The sequence below is a fragment of the Anoplophora glabripennis genome, unplaced genomic scaffold (genome assembly GCF_000390285.2).
Source record: "Anoplophora glabripennis isolate ALB-LARVAE unplaced genomic scaffold, Agla_2.0 scaffold843, whole genome shotgun sequence".
Taxonomy (NCBI): domain Eukaryota; kingdom Metazoa; phylum Arthropoda; class Insecta; order Coleoptera; family Cerambycidae; genus Anoplophora; species Anoplophora glabripennis.
Genome location: NW_019416924.1, coordinates 125071 through 149096, shown reverse-complemented (window position 1 = coordinate 149096; position 24026 = coordinate 125071). Strand labels below are relative to the sequence as shown.

Sequence of the window (24026 nt, the reverse complement as noted above, 5' to 3'; positions counted from 1 at the left end):
ACTGTGCAATCTACTGAGCCAACCTCCTATGATATTTATATTTCCACTACCTGGTACGTGACCTTCCCATCTCGCATTGCCAAGATAAGTGAACTGACTGCCTATTTTGGTTGTAGTGAAGGTTATAAAATTTTAAATAATTAACTGTCTTGTTTCCTTGATTTTTTATTATAAACGTTCGTGATATATGCGTTTTAGTATCTGTAATGTTTACTATTATACACGCACCTTTATCTTCAATGTCATTTATTTTCAAATTATATAGTTCTTCCCTTCTGCACGCCCCTGCTGTTCCAAATATCATTCCTCCTTTTGTATTTAAATAGACTTCATCAGAAAAATTATTTAAAAACTTGTACATGTGTTATCTGGTAAAGATTCTTAATTTTTCACTTTATATCCAATATTTTTCCTTTTAAGGAAAGCAATTAAGGTAGCATATTTTGGAATAACAGCTTTATGCAAATATTGTAGCTTTGAGCATAGAGTATTCAGCGCTTCCAGGAAACTTTAGGGTTTCATTTTTTGAAACATAATAGGCTAGCATTACCTTTTCTGCGATATTTTCAAAATTTTTCGCTGCAAATAGCTTGAAGATTTTCTCGCATCTCTGTTTGGATTTATCGGCAATTATGGCTGGACGAGACACGAGACATCCTATAAATGTTCTACTAGATTAGCATTTGGTTTATTTTACTTATTATATTAGTAGCCTCAATAGTATTAATAAAAAGTTATTGTCAGCAGAAGGAACTCTGCCTTTTTGCAATATTTTCAATGTAATCTGTTGAATTGGTAAGTAAATCAATGTATATTACAAACAAAACCATTTTTTATTTTTTCCACAACTTGCACCGGTGTATCCTCCCGATGATGAAGGAGCCAAAATCAAGTCCATCAGAAGTTCATTTTTGGTTTAAAATAGATCGTGTGTATTACATGTATGAAATATTACTATGCTTTTTGTGCAATTGTATAAATATTCTGACTTAAATCGATTTGCGCCAGATGTTTATAAACAGACTTACGTATACTCGTTTTCGTTTTCAAATTTTTTTCATTTCAAGTATATTGTTGTATATTGCGTCGTCCTTTAAGATATGTTTTTATAAGCGACTATGACTTGATCTTGAATTGCAAGTACATGTAATACCTTCAGTTTCTGGGTATAACTGACCTTTCGGTAGGAATTTGTATGTTTGATCTTTAACTATCTATTCCTGATTTACATTATTAAAGTGTCTACCTACAATGATGTGGTTTGGGTGACCAACTTATTTTCTTCTGTTGAAAACGAAAGACTGTTCTTGAGTAAATAGATTTAAAGGTGTGTAGTTTTTATCTACTGGTACCATAGGCTTATGTAATGGGTACTCTTTATTATGGAAATAGGATCTTAAGGATTTATCTGTTCTCAGTTCTTGTAGCTCTATCATTCCTCTTCTTCCTTCTCTTCTACTCAATGTTATTCTTTATTTACATGAGTTAGAGTGTAGTTTTCTATTTTTCAATAATTGTGTTTTAGTTAATGTGTTAATATTTTCTAAGTCTGTAAGTGTTAACAGCTTTAAACAGATTTTTCGGGTATAGTTTTGACTTAAGGATGCAGGCACAATCTCCTTTTGTATTGCTGCTCAAGATATCGTTTTGTTGTGGCATGATCCCATTAGTTAAAATCCTAAAAATCCAAATATTTGAATAATTCACTTTTATCTATTTGAGACACTTTTTTATGTGTAGTGCTTTTTCTATATGTAATATTTTACATTTACTTACTCCGAACTCCATCTGTTATATCTTCCAATATAATTTATTATTATTATTATTATTATTATTATTATTATTATTATTATTATTATTATTATTATAATTATAGAATACAGCGAATTCTTTTGAAGGAATTTACCAAGCTAATACCGTAAGTTTTGAAGTAAAATTAAATCGATTTTCGCATNTTCTAAGTTTGTCATATACTTTTGTAAATAAACTTATTATTATTATTATTATTATTAATTTGATCAATCCAGTTTCGCTTCTTTTACGGTATTTCTATTATTTTACAAGTCTCCCCATGATAAGTAGTCCTCAAACGTCCCCTGCGTACGCCACTGAGCGACATTGTACCCCCTACTTCTGCAACAATATCGATGAGAAGGTAATACTTTCTGCAGTTTACGAGGAAAACTCAATTTCCGTCAAAAATTCACACTGCATCTGTGTCGGATCTTTCCGCCAGAGCAGATGAACTTCCTATTTTATTACTGAACCTCCACCCCTCACTAATTACTCCCTGGAATTCGGTTTTTCCGACTCTGCAGCACGGTGGGCTCGTACAAGCGGAATCGCGAGACCGTCGATCGATGGCCGAAACTTCGCAGGCTAATTATTGCGGCACACAAAAAGCTTCCGCGTGGAAATTCTGTTAGCCAACTTGGAAATGAATTTGCCTTGGTGGAGATAGTGGGACAAATCTGATTAATTTCGGAATGTTGCGCGTAAAATGCAGCGACGCGAAAAATTTCCATCGGAAAATTTATAATAGTATCCGGCCAAAAAATAATTTGAGCTTAGTAAAATTACGTTGACATTTTAAAATTAATCACTCCAATAATTCAATGTTGCTGCATGAACACGTTATGTTCCCAAAGTTTTTTAGATATTTGTGACTGTATGTGGACAGTACTTCAAGTATTTAGTAGGTAAAGATTACCAAAACAGATACTGTCCGGTATTTTGCAAAATTGGGTATTTAAATCCAAAGTCAAAAACATCGATACACTCAAAACCAAACACAGATGGTTTAACCATAAAACAAACCAATGTTAGTATTACGAATTTCTGGGTAAGGGAAATACAAAGTTACAAAGTATTGTAACTGGAGGGGTTATTTATTTATCTATCTACCGTTTTGACGATGACACAACATTATTAATGATTATTTTACACGCGACAACGTAAACCAAGACTCAGAGCACGCGGATTCATAGCAAAATTTGGAAAGACTTTATCCATTATTAAATTAACCCAAGACTATAAAAGTAAATAGACTGCCCAATGAGGAACTGCCTTTTTTCGGAGACATCCCCGCCTTCGTCTTGCTTGCTAATTCAGACGTGGTCGGTTTGACTCCCTCTCTGAATCTCGGATACGCTTTGAGAAAAATTCTACTATATCATGTTAATAATTACATAACTGACTGAATTTACAATGGTATGAATAATTATGTGACTAAACTGAACTTACAAGTAACCCTACACCTTCCTCTCGTGACTATAGCAACACAGCTTGGAAAATCCTCCTAAAAACCAACTATTTGATCCATTATTATTTTCCTTACAACATCCTAACAATTTATTTAAATATCTTGGAATTCCTGCACCCTTTCGAACGTGTATCGCGTGTTATTAGAAATATCAATTTTTCGCCTTACCATGGGCTAAACCGACGATACCAGCTGCCCAACATATGGCCCCGACAGTCTAAGTCAACTTGTTCAAAATCACTGCTAAATTCTATATCCTTCGTCGAAGGCAGCAACGGATGTATTTTGGAAATTTATTAGTTTTTGCGACATCACTTAACGACAGCGATTCGAAAAATCTATTCGAAAACCCTTTTCTTTCAATGGTTATTTCTTAGAAGCGCCTAATAGATTGGATCCCAATCTTTCTGAAAACCGCCTCATAAAATATACACATTTGACTTCTGTTACAATACAAACAGATACTGACGCGTAGTTTGGACTCTGCTGTCAGACAACAAATACATTTACATAATGCAGTCACGAATTGATTTTAGTTACTAGTAGGTATAGTATACCAATATGACACATGACTAACTCAAAAGTTATTGAATGAGTTGTCAACATGAGATTTATTTAGGTAATAAATAGTTGAGTGGACATTACTCAACAAATAGTGTTGTTATTTCAACACAAATGGTGTGGACTCGTTTTAACACAAGATTTTGTTGATTTGTGTTGATACCAATAAAAAATCTGCGATGCAACACAAAGTTTACCTATTTATAATTTAATAAAATGAAATGAAAGAAACGTTAACTACAAAAATGAAAGTTTATTCTTTGTTTTTTTTACTTTACGTGCGGAAAATAATGTACTTTAAATGTGAGCCTTTAGGATTAAAACAAACATTTTATAATTTTAAAAAACCACCTCGATAGTCCGATTCATGAAACTGATAAAATTTTAAATAGTGATTTACTTGAAAGCAAAAAATTACTGAGCTGGTATATGAACTTGCCATCTAGAGGCACAGATACTAAGAATCATTGTCGCGAAGCACCCCAGAATGTCAATGCTACAATATTTTGTAAATTAGATGGAAGTACATCTAATTCTTAATATTATTTCTTTTTTTAATTAAATAAGCTTTGTAACAGTTTACTAATAATAAACTTTAGGGCATTGTAAATGCAAACCTTTGGGCAGCTCATGTAAAATAAAATGAATGCATTTAAAACATAAGATGACATCTTGTATAAGAGATTAAAAGCAAATGGTTGTGCAGTGACGGATGATATACACTGATTTAAACAATAGTAAAAACTAAGTAAAGATAAAGTTTTTTGGGGAAACGCCGAGCGACGAGGGGTCCGGCGAAATCGCGAGAACAGAAGATTAAGCTACCTAGTAGAATATATGAAAGACTATTTAATTCCACACAGAAATATTCGGAACTTATTTCTTCAAAATATGCTTTAAATACTATGCAACTGTCCAAGAAAAAAACAGGTTTGGCTTTAACTCTTTCTGATATGATGATATCCCTTTGCAAAGGGTTTTCCGCTACCATTTCAAGCAAGTTTTCTTCAATGTCTAACGCTGTCCCTTATGGTTTACTATATATACTTATTTTCTACATCTTCCGTTTATTTAGATTTGATCTAATTGTTTTTAACAGTGTCTGATTTCAGAACTATCTATCAATCTATTACTACTGTCAGTTGTTCTATCTGTTACGATCACGATGTTTTTAATATCATTCAACCATATTCTTTATCGACTGCTGTATATACTCATTTTCTACATCTTCCATCTGCTCTTATCGTATTCCGTCCGTCCACTACCACTTCCCTCGATGAAGTTTCCACCTCGAGGAACTGGGTTACTACTAAAGCAATGTGGATCAGCAAGTCGGAGCCTGAACTCGCAATTTATTTGTAATAATATTTTGTATCGATCTACTGCTTCGTAGAAAGCTTAATAAGCAATTTATTTTAAAGTCGGCAAAGCAACTAATACCTGTTATTCTTTCCACAGTGTACTGAGATGGAGCTATTGCTCGCCCTGTCATGGATAATGCTAGGAGGACTGGCTCCGACGCCGAGCGTCGCCAATCCAGACGCCAAGAGGCTCTACGATGATCTACTCTCCAACTACAACCGCCTCATCCGACCCGTAGGCAACAACTCGGACCGACTCACCGTGAAGATGGGCCTCCGGCTTTCGCAGCTCATTGACGTGGTGAGAAGTTTTAGCATGGTCTTAATTTCACTTGACAGTTGGATAGTTTGCACAATATTTTGATGTATTTGCTAATTCTGCACAAAAAATATTACCTCGGAGTCAGTGTGTAGCCATGATTTTAAATTCTTCATTAAAAATGAGACAGAGTAAACACAAAATGTAAAAACTACAAGGGACATATATTCTAATCAAGTTCTCAATATTTTTAATTCGTAAAAAATATTTAAAAGAATACTCTTTGTCTAGAACCGGGTTATTACAAGACTCCAGGATATGGACTAGTTCTATAGCAATCTCGACTTTATCCATTGTGGAGTAATAAATAAATCAAAATGTTATGCAAACTGCAAATATATAGTGTCTATACAGGGTTTTCCTTAATTATATGCGAATATTTAATGGGTGATTCTGCATGGAAAATTAATGATAGTTTGCTTTATAAACTATGGTCCAAAAATGTTCCGTTGCGAAAATACGGAGTGTTAAAATTTTAGAAAAAAAATGAAATTGAGATATTTCAGTGATAGTTAACAAAGGCGCATGTTTTTCAAAGCAAATAGTAGCGAGCGTACGATCACTAATATTTTTAAAGAAAAAAATGGTACGCCATTTTTTCCCAAATAAAATTATTTTTGAAATGCCAATTCAAATCGAAAGATGAGAGCCCTCTTGAGTTTTTGTTCTGTAATGCGCCGTTTTTTGGTTAAAAAGTAAAACTCGTTGTATTGTCCGTAATTAATTAATGTAATTGTTGAAGATATCACAATCTTGCCTTGCCAGATAGTCAAAACTTTTCTAATATTCATCGTCTTGTTGGAACTGGTAGTGTCCAAAAACGTACATTTGAAGGTAGACCTCAAAATGTAAGAACACCTGAAATTGAGGAAACGGTGCTACACGAAGTTGAAGAACATCCTCAAACGAGTACGAGAAAGATCACTATGTATTTGAATATTTAGTACCAAATTGTTTGAAGGATTTTAGTGGATTTTTTGTTATATCTGTACCACATTAGTAGTACAGGCATTCCTAGAGATTTTCCAAAACTTTTTTCCTTTTTTCAGCGGTATCTGCATAATGTTGCGCATAATCCGCAGTTTGAATCACACATTCTGTTCACGGACGAAGTTAATTTTTCAAGAAATGCCAATCAAAATTTTCACAATAATCATTTGTGGGCGGATGAAAATCCACATTCCATAACGGAAACCCAAGTCCAACACCAATAGAACCAAAATAGACTGCTTTTTCAATAATTTTTGAAAATGGATAATAGTTGTAATGTTATGTTTATGTTGTATGTTGATAATTGTTATTGTGCATTACACGCAGATGCCAATCTGTAATGTATTAATTTTTTCTATTAATTATTATTATTAATAATTCTGTAATTTTTTTTCTCAAAAACGGGGCATCGCAGGACAAAAACTCAAGAGAGCTCTTAGCTTTTGAATTGAATGGGAATTGCAAAAATAATTTATTTTGGAAAAACCATTGGTATACCATTTTTTTCTTTAAAAATGTGTCAGTTCCCGTACGCATATCACTGTTAGAGTTCAAAATTATGTTTGTACACTGTAGATATAGAGCTTGTACAACTGGAAACTGCAGTATATGCTACAAACAAACGATATATTGATATTTTTCATGGAAATTGTTGTTAGTTATTTTCAATTTCAGACCTGTGTTTATAGGAAATGAAATTTTATTATAAAATAACCAACAAACAAATAAAATTACTACAAAACTTATAAAAAAAATGACCATCATGTGCAGACCGATAAATAAGTTTGCGTCTGAGATAGCTCCATCCACAAATGTAAATCCACTATCACAAATCGCTACGCCTATGTCTATGTCTTCAATCTCGTGCAAGCTCTGTCTGAGTCAGAGGCACAACTCTTCCACGATTCAGTCACAAAACCCTCTCACAGCCTGATGGTGGTAAAGGTAGAAGCATTTGGCATAACCCGTTGTCCAAAAAAATAAAGTGAATTTGTTTAAAAAATAAAAAATGTTTATTTATGCTTCCAAATCAATTTCGTCGCCTTCAAAGTAATACCCATCCGATACAGTGCACTTATGCCAACGTTTTTTCCCACACTCAAAATAGTCTGAAAAGTCCTTTTCCGGTATGGCCTTCAATGCTTTCGTCGATTCGGCTTTTATTTCCTCGATCGAGTCAAAACGGTATCCTCAGGGTGGTGTTTTGAGTTTAGGGAATGGCTAGAAATCACTCGGTGCTAAATGAGGCGAATACGGTGGTTGCGGAACGATATGATATCATGATGGAAAAACCAAGTCTTTCCATATTCCGGCCTCCTGCGGCGAATAGCATCACCCAAGCGACACATAACACTCAAATAATTCCTTGTTAACAGTTTGGCGGGTTGGAACAAATTCATAGTGCAATACGCCGCGATAATCAAAGAAAACTGTCAACATGACCTTGATTTTTGAATGACTGTTTTTTTCGGTCTTAATTCACGTTTTGCACGATATTCACTCGATTGATCGGCTGCTTCCGGGTTGTAAGTGTAGATCCAAGTCTCGTCGCCCGTAATGATGCATTTCATGACGTCTTAGTAGTCAGAAATCATTGTCACACAGATGTCAGCGCGTCGCTGTTGTTCCAAAAAGTTGAGCGTTTTTGGAACTAAACGAGATTTGACGCGTCTAAGGCACAAAAAAAATTAAAAGTTGTATTTACCGAACCTTTCGAAATACCAACAGTATCAACAAGGTCTCTTATTATTAATCGATGGTTTTTGAGCACAAGATCTCTGATTTGATTGTTCATCAGTTGACATTGATGGCCGTCCGGGACGCTGTTCGTCCTTAACGCTTTCTCTGCCTTCTTTAAAATCTTTGTACTGCTTCTAAACATTTTTTTGTGGCATAACCTCATCACTAAAGGCCTTCTGCAAACAGAATTGAATGCAAATTCTTTGCTCAACAAAACTCCCTTTGCTCATTACACATAAGCCATATAAAACAATTCTAAGACTGATAAATAATAAACCACAGTAATAAGAGCACTATGAAATCCACAGTAACACTGAATAAATAGAGGTTTATCAAATCAAATATTCTGAAGCTACCTGAAGGGATACATGCAAAAAACTTAATGTACATTTTAATAAACACACTACAGTTTTTATGGGAAATTATTAATACTACACTATAATTTTTTGTGATATCGATTCTATTTTACTTAGACCCTGTAGATATAAAGATTGCCTAACTGAAAACTGCAAAATATCCTACAAAAACACGATACGTTGATATTTTACATAAACACACAAATTTTAATATTTAAAATGTTGTTAACAATAGCAACCCTTGATCATTTTTCACTAACTATATGGAAATGGTTTTTTACTTCTGCATTTTTCTCCTAATTTTCCTTTTCCCCTCCTTCTCTTCTACTTTCATCCTTCTCGTAGTCTTCTTTTCCTTCTTCTTTTTGCTAAAATATGCTAAACTTAGCTATCGGTGTAACTCATTTTGAGACGAGGCCAGCAAAGCCGCTGAACTGTTTACTTGTCATGTCAGAGCCGCCTAATAAATTCAAAGTGTCTCCATTGCTTCAACCGTCTCGACAAAATGCCTCTGTGAATCTGGAACATTCAACGTTTTTCTCGAAATTTGCGATATGAAAATCCTTGAGTGAATATTGGAGAGCTTCCGTCTATCGATTATGCGGTCCAGAATATACTGAAGATTAAGGCGAAAACAGTCCGGGTATCCGTTCATGCATGTTTCATATGGCAATTTGGCTAGGGGCGCAGTGGAAATTGCCCTAAGTCAAGGAGAAAGTTACTATAAAGGGTGTTTCCAGAAGAACGTCATATGCTCCTTTTTCGAGGTCATTTTTATCTTATCCAAAAGTGTATAGCCATTTTGCACGTATTAGTAGGATTGCTATAAAAAATACAAGCAAACATATGCCACTTGTTTAGAGAAACCTGCAGGTCAAATGGATTATGTACCTGGTTGCTACCTGATACATACATATTTACGTTATACTTCCTTAGGCTTAGCTGGGGCTCTTCTGAGACATTTCGTAATGACCTCTGTAGCCGGTCACATCCAGTGCTTCCAAACGTTTAGTCGTTCTTCACTGTTGGCATCTTCAGTAGTGACCCTGCAAAAAAATTGCATATCTTTTATGTTTATTTCATGTCTCATTGTTACTGTTATTGATATCAATCTCGTTCAGATTTATATGCAGGGACGTAAAATCCCTTAAACTTTAAATAGCACTATGAGAAGTGACACCTCATTTTAAAGCATTTTGAATTCTGCTGACAACGACATACTTACGCCTTTTTAAATTTTGGTTTGGATATGACAGTAAAATCATCAATTAAAGAATATAATATCAATGAGTTAAAAAATGTTATTTTATTAAATGTTCAAATTAGTTTCCCTCCAATTCCATACAATAATAAGATTTTTGTGGATTTGGAAAGTTCTGATTAAGAAAAGCACAGCTACGGCATAATGTGGCGGAGCACCATCCTACTGAAACCACACTTCCTCTTCTGGCAAAGCGTTGTCATTTTCCAATATTTCCACAATCATCGGGTAGATATTCGTTTCCAGAAGATTCAGATGCATGTTTCCAACGAGATTTCCCGGTATGTAGGAGGGCCCTATGAGGTGATCTCCTAGTATACCCATTCAACAGTCAATTGCCTCGGATGCGACGTATGAGTTTCATGAAAAATGCGTGGATTTTCATCACTCTAGTAGCGGCAATTATGCCAGTTGACTCGACCATCCAGTTGGAACGTACATTCATCGGAAAAACAGATTACGTACAAAAAATCTGGATTCCTTCGAACACGATCACTCACTTCTCTACAGAATAGCAAGCGACAATCAGGATCGTCTTCATTAATTTCTTGTACCATATTAATTTTGTATGGGTGATACTTATGATGAATTTTTAAGATTCAACGGCAACTAGATACAGAAATTCCTGAAGTACTTGTAAATTTCTTGAGACTCAAATTTGGTTCCATTGCGATGTGACCCAGGTTCACGTTGATGCTTTCTGTTTGCAACCAATCCAGTTTCCGAAAATGTATGCACTAAATCCGGGGCGTACCGATACGAAGTGATTTGTCAGGATGACGATTATTAAAAATCTGTGCTGCCTGCCGTGCACAGTCATTATTCTTGAAGAACAAACTAATTATTTCCACTTCTTCAGCAATTGTATAAACCATTTTCACGAATTGGATTTCAGTCGACTTTGTCATGATTTTACGGGATATGGTATCGACAAGACAAGACGAGACAATATTGTCTTGTTCAAAAGTAAAACGGATAAAAAAGTTGAACTGATAGAATTTTAGTATTGACAGATAAACGAAAAATAGAAAGAAATTTTATCGAGAAATTGTTGAAGAATGTCGTCAGATAACTCCCGAAATGCATCGAAATGTTCGTTCTGAAATGGATCAATGATATTATTATTGTATGGAAGCGGCAGGAAACCAATTTGAATATTTAATAAAATAACATTCTTTAATTCATTGATATGTTGTCTTATTCTTTAAGTGATGATATTATTGTCATATGCGAACCAAAATTTAAAAAGTCGTATGTCGTCGTGAGCAGATTTGAAAAAGCTTTAAAATGAAGTGTCACTAAACATAGGGCGCCATTTAAAATTTAAGGGTATTTTGCGCCCCTGTCTAAGGGTAGCTTCGAAGATACACCATGGTGTGTACCCCTTGGAAAAGAAAATCGACGTGTCACAGTTTTTTTTTTGTTTTTTTTTTAATTTCTATGTTTTCCAGGTGGGAAGTTTTAATTAAAATATCCTGTATTTTCTTTTATGTAAACTGAAGTAGTTCACAAAAACATGCCTTTTATATCTTTATTTTCTTTTCGGAAATAATGAAATACGAATTCAAATTCCAACAGTAAATATTTATTATGCTACTGCAAACATTTATTTTCAGAGTAAATACAGTTATGAAATAAGTAACAAACATAATAAATTATCTCATACAATATAAGAGCTGAAAACGCCAAAAAGAATAAGAAGTTAAAATGTAGGTGCCACTATTTTATCATATGTTTTATTAGAATCAGATGCGATGTTTGCGTTAGAACTAGAACAAAAATATAGTTTTTTAAGATGCTTTAAATAATGTATAAAATTTTCAAAATGTAGGTAACTTTAATGGCATTGTAACTAAACAACTTTTAGAATTTAGCACTGCTATGCCTTGAATGAGCGTACAGCCACAGAAAGGAGTAGATCATTCGTGTCAGTTTGTGACAAGTTCAGAGATATTTAGGAGAACATGATTTATTAAAATGAGGAAAATGTAAAAAAATATTTATTTCTAAACTTAAAAATATGTTAATCTCGCATGTTTCTGGTCATACTTTTTAATGGTACAATAAGGAAAGCAACACTTCCCGACCGATGAGAAGGCTTATGAGAACCTCCATCTGTATTCTACGTTTATTCAACTCTCATTTCTCACAGTGAGAAAAAAAGGACATACTAGTGCGATTTCGCTCCAGCGTTTTTTTTTAACAGCTGGCATTTCTCAGGTAGCATTTGCCGAGGGTTCCTCCCACCACGATAATTCCTTCTATAGCCCAAACAGTCGAGCCGTACCACGGCTGGCCTCAGTCGGTTTTTGTTGGCCAAACTAGAGAGTCTGAAAAATTCGATCGGTGCGAATTTGCATTAGTGTGACTTTAATAAAGTGAATTGAAATGCAAATTTCCGATTTTTTTACCTCATTTTACGTGTCGTATAGACTAGAACATTGTTTATTTAGTTATTGTTAATAATTGTCAAACATTTTTTGTCATTAATAGTTTAATTGTAACATGTATTTGTTAATATTTATGGATAATATTTGTATGCAAAAGAGTGCAAAATAAACATCAATTTACAGAAAAGAAGCCAAAAATCATAACTTCAAAAAGTGCCTATATTCGATGTGTCGGGAAAAATCGAAAATATCATTTTATTAATTTTTTTCTTAAAATTATAGACTTTCAACTTTCAACATTAATTATAAAAAAAAAGTAGGAATTTAAAAGAAAGTCATGTTTCAAAAAACACACGCATTTTTTATTAACAAATAATTTTTTTCAAAACTAATATCATTCGATTTCTCGGAAAATTTTACCCCAGTTTTAATATAAATACGTTATGTTTTCGTTAACAAGTAAAGAGGACATATAGGTTGAAAGTTGTCAAAATCCCAATTCGCACTAGTGTGACCTTTAAGGTTACCCACCCACCTTTGAGGGTTAATAACGGACATATACTTAAAAAATGTTGTTTCTAGTACTTTGTTGTTACAGCCTATTATTACTTTATTCAATATAGATGTAGAATGTAATTTTCACTTTGAAAGAATGTTTGACCAAATAGTGTCCCAAACGTGTTATAAAATGTTTTCTCTTTAACTGAATTTCGTTGGTACGTAAACAAATATAAACACAATTTTGTTAAGTTAATAAAACAACAATTTTTTTCCATCAATCCATACTAAGAAAAGCAAAGTATAATTTCTAAAATTTACATCACGCTGCAAAATACATGACTGAATTATGTTCTAGCATTATAGTTACATAAAGGAAGATAAAATACAACAATAACCATGATAGGTCAATTTCAGCAATTTTTAATATTGGTGTTTCTTTATTTTGTAGAATCTCAAGAACCAAATCATGACCACCAACGTATGGGTCGAACAGGTAACTTATTTTGTCACCAAAAAGGTTTTACAGTAGTCCATGTAACACAGCCAACTTTCAGGAATGGAATGACTATAAGTTAAAATGGAATCCTGACGACTATGGTGGTGTGGAAACTCTCCACGTTCCTTCCGAACATATTTGGCTTCCAGACATCGTCCTTTATAATAAGTAAGTTACATACTTTAGTTTTACATATCTTTAGAAACTGTAGATAATAGAGCGTCTGTAGAATATTAAATACTTCGGAGAAAACAATAAACATGTTTTTAAAAATACACCTCATTGTTTCATGATGGAAATATATTACACTGAAAAAAAAAAATTCACTCAATTTCTGTCCACACCCGATTCAGTGAAATTTTCACTCAATTAGTATGAGTACAACTAAAATTTTATGAATGGAACTATTTATTGCAACAGAAGTGAGTGAATTTTATTCAAATCTGAATTTCTGCTAACTATCAAGTGAGTGACTCTTGACTGTATTCTGAGTACGAAAAATCAATTAAGAGTTGACTTTTCTTTAATATGATTTAACTATTATTGAATAATTTCCAATGAGGCGGCGCCCCAGAGCTCCCCCGCACCAGCCGCCTCTATTTCCTTTTTGGATAATAAACCAAAGTAGGTAAGTAGGATATATCGATGTTATGTGATTGTCAAACATTACTCGCCATCATAGATCCTATGGATGGGATGTAGAGAGAGAGGGCAAGGGCCAAGATGTAAAGTGAGATGAAACTAGTCTAGGGTAACATGACTTAGAACAATTTTCAGACTTATCGCGCGATTTAGTCTATCTAGTATCTAAATAGTTTTGTTTTATTGCATAGATTTGACAGTTCTATATCTCATGTACGTGTAATCCATTACACTATCCACATACATAATTCTAAATTGGATTAAATACCTATGCTTCCTGAACATAGGCGGGATTTCGCCCAAATCATTGAGGGGGCAAAAATTTTACTGAACAGTATTAAATCTGTATGAACTACATATTTAGTCTTTATTTAGGAATGTAAGTAGTGTAATAAAGCTCCATTTATTAATAGTATATTAAACAACAAGGTTTGAAAACGACTCTTTGCACACGAGCGAGACATATTAGTGGACCGAGCCGAAGGCGAGGTCCACAAGTCGAGCGAGTGTGCAAAGAGGTTTTCAAACGAGTTTTTTACGATACTTTTTATACGACTGCAAACAGAGACCACAAAAATCAAATTTTAATTTAAATCGTTTTTATTACTAAAATTGCCAACGCATTAACAAAATAAATTAAATACAACTTTTAATTTAACTCGTTTTTATTAAGAAAATTGCTAACGCATTAACAAAAGAAACTAATATTTAATATTTATGGTAACATTTGAACATTCCTTCAAGGTTACGCTGGGAAAAGCAGTATTATTGTGCACCTTGTTTTCGGTAATAGAGAATATTTTTGGTGTCGTGTTTTTAGTGCAGTTTTTCAGCGTGCGGTCGTTGTTTTCTTGTTGTATTCCAGTAGACGATCGTTGTTCTGGTTCTGTGGCAGCAGAAGACACTGAAGACTCTATCTTTTTCGAAACTTCCATTTTATTTCTCAAACAGTCATCAACGTAGCCTTCGGCAACTGTACTGGATTTCCACCCTCCATGGCGTTTGAGGGCAAGCAGATTTGAGCCAGAATTGACTAAAATTGTGGCCGATGAACGCCGAAAACAATGTCCCGTGTAACTTTCTGGATTCTCTAGCATCAAAAACTTGGCGATTTCCCTAGCCATGTTTCCAATTTTGTTGATGCCAACGTTTTGGCTTGAACATTTTCCGTTTTGATAGTTTAAAAAAAACCTGCCTGTCTTCAGATTAGGAGGACGAAGAGCACAGTACTTTTTTAAGATAGTGTAAAGGTTTCCTGTAATTGTAAAACACCTTGGTACCTTTGTTTTTGTATTCTTCAGTTTAATCAGCATAGCACTGCCGAAATCTTTGGTGTCTTCTATTTTGAGATAACATAATTCCTCCCTTCGACATGCCCCAGATAGTCCAACTGCCACCACCGCCTTGATAAGTAAATATTTGTCGTCTGATGCTTTCGTCAAAAACCGGCAAAAATCATCTTCTGTGAGGATTTGGGACTTCTTTGGGACGTAGTTTTCGGATTTTCGTTTGATTAGCGCTTGCAACTTTTTATAGCTTCCAAGATCTATGTTGTGATTGGCACTTAACGTTGACTTGAGCATCGAAAAAATCGTCCACAACGTCGAAGATTTATATTTCTTAGATAGTTCTTCAAAATACACCATTACTGCGTTTTCTGAGAAAGTTTGGACATTTTTGGCTAGTCGCCAGTCCATAAATCGGCTTAACTCAGCTTCATACCTGCTTCTGGATTTTGTGGGCAGCAGTTCCGAACATATTTCGCTTGCTTTCTGTAAAATCTCTTCAGAATCACACATTTTCACACCCAAACTTCGGGAATTCAACAATTTTTGAAGTATGTAATCAACAAAATAAAGGAGCCGTGACGGTTGCTATGAAACTCTGCCAACTTGAAACATTGCATAATTTGGGTGACAACATAAAACAAAAATCACAATCTGGAGACGCGTGTGCAAAGATGACATAACCGTGTGCAAAATGTTTAGCACACGGCGTGTGCAAAATACCGTTTTCAGAGCGTGTTTTCCGTGCGCAAAACCCCCTTTTGCAAGGCAGTCGTATAAAAAATATGTTATAATCATAGATTTAATAGTATACTATGGTTATAATTATGTGCGGATAAGTGGAACTCGTATTTATAAACGTTTTATATTATATTTACATATTGTAATTATCTATTGTATTTATGCGAGGATAAAAATAAAAGTATTTATTTCCTTATTTATTAATATTAATATTACTATTCACAAATTATTCCTTGAACGATTGTAGTTGTGTACTTATCTATTTGAATAAAATAATAAATTAGTAATGCCTTCTATTTATTTCATTTTTTAAAAATATTTCATGTAAATATTGTTTTATAAAGTATAAAAATTTAATAAAGCTTATTATTGTCTTTAAAAATATAAATATTTTCATATTTTTAACACTTAATTGTTATGCTAAAAAGAGTCAATTTGCTAATAAGAAATAGAGTTCCTCTTCAAATCAATGTAGCGCGATTTACATTCTAGGTCACGTTCACTGTTCATGTTGGAACAGCTAAAATGCGCAAAAAGTTGGCTTTGACTCCATCCATATACTATTAAATCTATGGTCGCCAGATTATTGATTGAGTTCATTTGTGATTGTGGTTCAATTTGCTGAAAAAAAAAAGTGTAGGTGTACCTGAGGAGATAGTTGAGCGTGCGAAAGATGTTTCTTTGAATATTCTCCCAAAGAAATCTCGAGAAATTTATTAATGTGTCTTGGAGCAAAGGAAAAACATTAAGTTGTATACAGAAGATATATTGATGGTGTATTTCTCAAACTTAGCAAATAAAATGAAACCGTCAACGCTTTGGTCACAATATTCAATGTTGCGGTCAACGTTGGATATAAAGAAGGGGTTGATATAAGCAAATATTCAAAATTACATGCTTTTTTCAGGAGACAAAATGTACCGAAAAAATCGCGAGTATTTACAAAGGAGCAAGTTGATTGTTTTTTGAATAGTGCATCTGATAAAGCACATAAAAGCTTTAAAAATAAAGGAACAAGATTTTTATAAAGTTTCCCTTTAAGTCGTCCTAATATTGGGGGTTGCAGGCACGTGCCATTAGTCAATTTAGCAATTGATAATGTTGAAGATATGAAACCCGTCTTAATTACAAAAATTTCCAATATCAAACCCAAAAGACCACGTTCATTTACTGTGCTGACAATTATTTAAGTTTCTATCGAAAATATGTTGCTTTAGATCCACCCGGATTGATAGAACGCCGATTATTTTTCAGATATGTTAGTGGAAAGTGTCATCGAATGGTGGTCGGTATTCATAAAATCAGTGCCGTCTCGCAAGAAGTGGCAAACTTTTTGAAACTGGACAACTGGAAAGAGTACAGTGGACACGCATTAGGGCGAACGTCTGCTACCATTTTAGTTGACGGCGGTGCGGTGGTGACCCCACTAGTCACGAAGACACGAAGAATGGAGATCGAGCACTGTGGTGGAAGGCTCCATTGAAGACTCACTTTTGAATAAAGCAAATATTACGAAAAGAATACTGAAACTTGATAGTTGTAACGATAAACCAAGCACCTTTGTCATTTCTGATTTCATAACATCTGAAAATAATATAACTAAGTATTAATAAAAACGTGTTGGACTGCTTTGAGAATTGCTCCAAGATTAAAGGCAGTGGCGGTTTGAGTGGTTTATTTAATTTTAATACTTGTTCAAACTATGTATTTAATATCAATGTGGATAAACAAAAATTATTGTAAATATTGTTGAATAAACTTTTATAATTTAAAACTTGATTAACACTTTTAATATAAGAATTAAAAGTATTAACTTTAGCTCCTAAGATTAAAAGTGAATAATTTTGTTGCAAAGATACCATATTTGTTTCTCAGCAAGTATGGTATTTTTATTTTAATTGTATATTATGGTAGTTGTATTTAATATTAAAGCTGTTTTGTATTACAGAAGCAACACATATAAAATAAATATAATTCTCCATATTAGTTCAAAACGTCCCCTCACTACTAAACCAAATAGAATAACAATCTTGAAATAAAATTCATTATGAGCCTGTTTAGAGCTCCTGGTTGACCTAGTAACAACTCGACGAGAGTAGTCGTTCTCTTAAATCTATAAATGTACTTTATCAATATCTTATTTCTTTATAATTCAATAACTCATATCTCTTACACTTGTAACTCCTAAAACTCCTTACTCGTAAAGTGTTATTGAATATATAGCGTATAAAATGCCGTACAACGCTTCCCTGTCTCCTGCTGATTGACGTCTTCAAATTGCTTCGGCTCTCGTACACGCTGAAATATTGAGCGTTGTCGGAGTGAGGAAAATTGGTAACAATAATTCTCTCCGATTCTGACAGAAAATAGAATCACCTCGGGTGGCGCTATAAGCCAATATCTTAAATAAAGTGCTCTCTATATGTGTATATTGAAACGGTAAATAAAATCGAAAGCGTACTGAAGATTTTTTTATTAAATTCGGATATATATTTCTAGTTTCACGGACGTTTTCTAAAATCTTAAAAAATCTAAAAAACTGGTATTCTTTATCAATAACAAAGCAGCGTTATAGCAATAAAGCTATAAAAAGGGTAGTAGAAGGAAGGATATACAAAGTTACAACTTTTTAATTGTCTAATCTTTTTTATTTTAAGAGATAAGTGCAGAAATGGTTAAATGCAGAAATGTGCAGAATTAGAACATTAGAAGATATATCCAAAGGAAACCGATTTTATGCTATTTCTTTCAGTTAGTCATATTTCACATGTTTTTCAAAATTTTAGGGCAAAAGACAGTGGCGGTTCTCATTTTGAGCATTTGATTTAATTAAATTTTTATGATATTTCCAGCTCAAGTAAGTTTAAATGCGTTTTTCATGGAAACGGTTGCTCCTAGCTACTTCATTATTGGCGCCCTCAAAAAAATACACCTAAATTGACCACAGCTGTGAATTTGTCATTCCAAAAAACCCCCGTGTATGAAATTTCATTAAATTATTTCGAATCAGTCGAAAGATATTTAAGAAAATGCGATTTATTTTCCCAACTTTGACACCCTGTATCTCGGTAATGAAGCACTTGTGTACCGATGTTGATATTCACTTTTTTGCTTAAAATATGACAAGGAATCGCCCCTTGAAATTAAAGTCATCACTTAAGATACACCCTGTATAATAGGCACTCTGATTAGTCGTTGAAATACAAAAATTTTATTTTTTTTACTCAAAAAATTTCATGTTAAAGTTGAAGAGATGAAAAAGTTTCTAAATTAATCTGTCTCTCCAAAAGATGTATTGCAACAATTGAAATCCTAACGAGTCAAATGTTTTCATGAAAAATATACAGGGTGTTGTTGATTTCACCCGTTCCAAATAAGATTATTTTAACGAAAAAATACTGGTTAGATCGGCCTGGATCAGTATAACATCTGTACCAAAATTCAGTATTTTATCTGTTTTCAAATTTGAGAAAAAAATTTAAAACTCGATTTTGACCTCCATTTTTAAACGGCCGTAACACCTTAACGAATCGTTTCCGGACATACGTCCATAGGAACATTTTTTCTTATTTTCCGATTCCCAATTCGTATTTAAAATTTTTGCATATAATCTTGAAACACCCTGTATACATATAGGCAAAAATTCAATATGGCGTCTAGAACAAAAACAAAAGTTGACCACCGATCAGCGCACATTTTTAGAGATACGTTAATACCGACAGCAAAAATCGATTCCTCACATCATTTAATATCAGACTACACATTTTTGTCGTCAAATTTTGAAAAACAAGTGAAATACAACTAAGAAAAGGAAATAACATAAAATCGACTTCTTTCGAATATCTTCGGAACTATTCAGAATTTTCTAAAATTAAAAACGAATCCGTGATCGGCATTAAATTCTGCAAATTTTTGCTCATTTAACCATTTCTATACCTCTTAAAATAAAAAGATGTCTATAGACAATTAAAATGTAACCCTGTATACATTTTTTCGATACTATTTAACAACTTACTTTACTTGAAAAAAATATATATATTCATTTTGTTTGAAAAGGGGAAGAACTTGTTTTTCCAAACAGAAACATTTAGGTACTAATATTATCAACAACAGACAAGAACCAAGAAGTGTGCCTAAAAATTACTGGCATTTCACAATTTAGATAATGGCAAATATTTTACGGTTTTGAAAAAGTGTCAGCTTGTTTGGATGATTTATTTTGAACAGTAAGGATAGCAAACATTCAAGATCTCATTTATTTAGCAAAATCATAAATTCGATATTTTAATTTTGGTCTTAAGAGACTTAAAATAACGTTTTCGACTTAAGAGAGAACGTCAGTTTGTATCAACTAAAGCTTGTAAATACCCTTACTGTCACATATATGAGTACCAAAAAAATAATGTACGCGTAACTGTATATACTGTACAATGAAAGTAGGGAATAGGATATTTCTCTTATTCTTGTAAAGCCTAAGACTTAATTACATCTTCTATTTTTCCCTGTTTACCGAAATATTTTGAGTTATATACCATATTGGTTTCCTAAAAAAGTCCACATTTTTGGTTCTATATTTATGTAAATGTATCTGTATGTGTTCCATAACTGCAAATGTTAATTACCACTTTTATAATGTTTAGAAAATATTTAACATACGTACATACAAGGAATTAAACATTTTGTTATTGTTATACAGTGTGGAACAGCCAAATGGAATAAATTCAGTATCTCAATTATTTTGAATATTTATAAAAAAATCCCGAGAAACGTCGGTTTTGGATTCTGAAGTGACTGACATCCTGCAACGTAAAAATTTCATCCCTAAATTCAATCCCCTTCATAGCAGTTGCAATCCCTAAATATTTAAATAGGAAGTAGGGGCTTGTGATACCCCATTTGAAAGATCTTTTAATTTTTTATTCAAAAATGCTATGGTTTTAATATTAATTGCAAAAAATTAACAGTCTGCTTGATGAAATTTGTTACAAAAAACAAAATCATAAAACTTACAACTTGTTCTTTTTTCCAACAGCCAACTGTGATGTACCAAAATATTCTAGAACAACGCAACTATTATTTTAGTATGTATTGTTATATTTCATTTTGGTAAGCAACATGTTTATAATTTCGCAGTATTTTTGGTGATGATTTACTATGTCTACTTCATGTTACATTCTTTAGGTCCTTGGTATCCGAAAAAGAAAAATTACTGTTAGAGTAAACAAAGATTTTAAATTGGTTCTTCTGTTATGTTATGTTCTCATTAAATATTAGATTTAGGTATTATAAATATATAGGAATCCAACTAGAGTTTAATAATGTAGTGCTTACCTCAATTCAGTTTGCAATTTGTTTATTTGTTTCAGTTTACTGTTGTTTATTCCTAGGTTTTTGACTAATTCTGGCTGTAGTTATTCGCCCGCTTTATCGGACGTATCTTATGATAGTTTTCTGTACTTCTTATCTAGCGTCCGTTTTTCATGGACAGATGGCACTACCAGGCTTATTCCGAAAAGTATTTTAAATATCGAAAGGTATGGCTTGTGACTTTTTCTAACTCTTTTTTTTTTATTAAAGTTAAAAATCGATTTTTAACGAAGAGTAAAGAAATTTTTAGAGTTTCGAGTCACGTTGGATATTGAATGTGATTCTCACGTGGATTTTCTAAGGGTTGTAAACTTTGTGCGGATACAATAAGTATTTATAGTGAGTGAGTTTACTCATCTTTCGTAGCAAAAGGAGAATTGACCCCACATTACTGTCTGGCGGTTCCTGTTTTGGCATTTAATTTTGGATATTTTTGGAGTTGCGTTAGCAAGTTCCTGGAAGCTCTTTGCCGCCCCGGCGCGGCGGGAACATTTATGCCTTTCCACACCACGTACATCACATTTCATCTAAAGACCGCTGTCATCAAACCACGAGTTGGGAAAAGTCTGTCAGAAGAAACCCTTTAGTTATTGTGAGGTAACAAGCTACTTTCTTTCTTATATATTTTTTTACCAACACGTGTAGTAATGTTTTAATATATTTTCTGTAAGATATATTCATTTTATAACATAGCTGGAAATAAACTGAACGACACAATTTAGGGATACTCATTCAGGTTTCCGATTATAATACAGCTTGTTTATTATCCAATCAAGTGTCTTAAATCTTCAACGCTGAATAATTCCAGTCATTTTCTATAACCTAAGTTGGTCGGTATGATTGCTCATACAAAATATCGTACTCCTAGTGTTTTCTTGAGGAGTTAACGAAGTTTTGGTCTGGTAGTAAGCGATTTTGTTGGCGCAGTGGTCCCTACAGAAATCCTACTGTATGATCTGCATCACCACGTGGCAATTACTTACCTGCCTGTTCAAACTGATGACCGCCCGCTTCCATACAAGAATAAAGATTTTCTTCGAAACGTTCGCACACATTCCGAAGCATTTCCGGAGTGATTCGACGGCATTCGTCGACGATTCTTTCACGCAAATCTTCCAGCGACGCTGGCTGTGTTTTATAGATTTTACTTTTTAGATATCCCCACAAAAAGAAATCAAGGGGGAGATAAATCCGGTGATCGTGGAGGCCACTCAATGCTGCCTCTTCTCCCAATCCAATTCCGTAGAAAAGACAATTAACGCATAATGCGGAGAAGCACCGTCCTGTTGAAAAATCAAATGATCATCATACTCTGGAACATTTTCAATAATATCAGTCAAGGCAGGGTCAATAGCGTCTTCCAGTAATTGCAAATACATTTGGCCAGTCAAATTACCAGGTAGAAAAAAAGGACCCACCAGCCGGTCACCGAAAATTCCAACTCATACATTTAATTTTTCCGTTTGCTGTGTATGCACCTCGTCAAAACTCTTGGGTTTGAATCGGACCAATAGCGGCAATTGTGACGATTTACCGTCCCGTTCAAGAAAAAACTGCATTCATCAGAAAAACAGATATTAAAAAGGAACTGTGGATCGTTCCCTGCTCGCTCACTCATTATTACGCAAAATTTAAAACGGCGGTCATAATCATCCTCATGAAGTTCCTGGACTAAATGTATTTTATATGGATGGAATTTATTCTTCTTCAAAATGGTTTGTATGCTAGGTCGATTGATCCCAGACACAGATGCCAGCTGCCTCGTACTTAATGTAGGATCAAGATGAACTTGTCCCAAAACTGCAACTTCACTAGCTTCATTAACTATAGGTTTTTCAATTTCTCGTTTTTTATTGGCTACGTTCCCTGTCTCTTGAAATTTTTTTACTAACTCTAGAACATACTTCCTCCTGACATGTCGATCTTGATGTTGTTCATTAAATAGCTGAGCTGTTCTATTCGCACATTTATTGTTCATAAAGTAAAGCGAAATGATATCTACCCTTTCCGCAATGGAATAAACCATAGTGATTAATTTCCAAAAACACAATTAAATAAACTACCAACCAACGCTTCCAAATAATACTAGAAAATAATTTGGAATCCACTAATTTTACGTTCATTGTGTGTGTATAGCATTCATTTCTGTTTTTTACAATTGTGTTTTTTTTTACGAAAGTGATAACAAATCGCCAAAAACCAATGTAACGCAAGAAATACTAAATTGATACCATTGGTGTACTTAACTCGAATGACTGACATTTTTACCGTTACTAATTGTTTGTTGAAAATTGCTATGATCAACCTAGTCGAAAAAAGTACTCGTCTCAACTTCACCTAATTCCACTCAGATTAAACAACTTAGATAAAGAAGCTTTGAATCTTGCTAGTCACAAATTAGAAAAAATTGAATTTCATACTGATGAGTTAAAATCAAATAGTAAATTCACACAATTTCATAATAACGCTTATTTTATTTATTTCATTTGTACATACACAAGTTTCAACTCTAAAATCAAAATTCTTAAATAAGTATTGGGCGGAATTATAAAATTTAAAGTCTGTTGTAAAGAGAATTGTAAGAGCTTTCAAAAGAAACATTACTGAACCCCCAATGCTATTTAAATATTTTGGGGTGCTGCTTACCCTAGCTTGGGGGTGAAAGTGGCGGAGTCAAAAATAATCTAAAATCGACGGGTCTGAACGTTTTTCTACAATCTTGACGTAATTCCTGAAAATGGCTCTGTTTCGTT

At 33.6% G+C, this 24026-nt stretch overlaps 1 protein-coding gene across 3 annotated transcripts in view; it reads left to right on the top strand.

Annotated features, from left to right (window-relative positions):
* Positions 1 to 5290: 5290 nt before the first annotated feature.
* The window catches only part of LOC108913360 (acetylcholine receptor subunit alpha-like 1), a 64335-nt gene continuing 45599 nt past the window's right edge, over positions 5291 to 24026 (top strand). For all 3 annotated transcript variants that reach the window (XM_023455688.1, XM_023455689.1, XM_018718910.1), the window contains exons 1-3: positions 5291 to 5485; positions 13190 to 13234; positions 13296 to 13405. In XM_023455688.1, coding sequence (XP_023311456.1) covers positions 5291 to 5485; positions 13190 to 13234; positions 13296 to 13405 — 350 coding nt within the window. The remainder of the gene's footprint in view (positions 5486 to 13189; positions 13235 to 13295; positions 13406 to 24026) is intronic.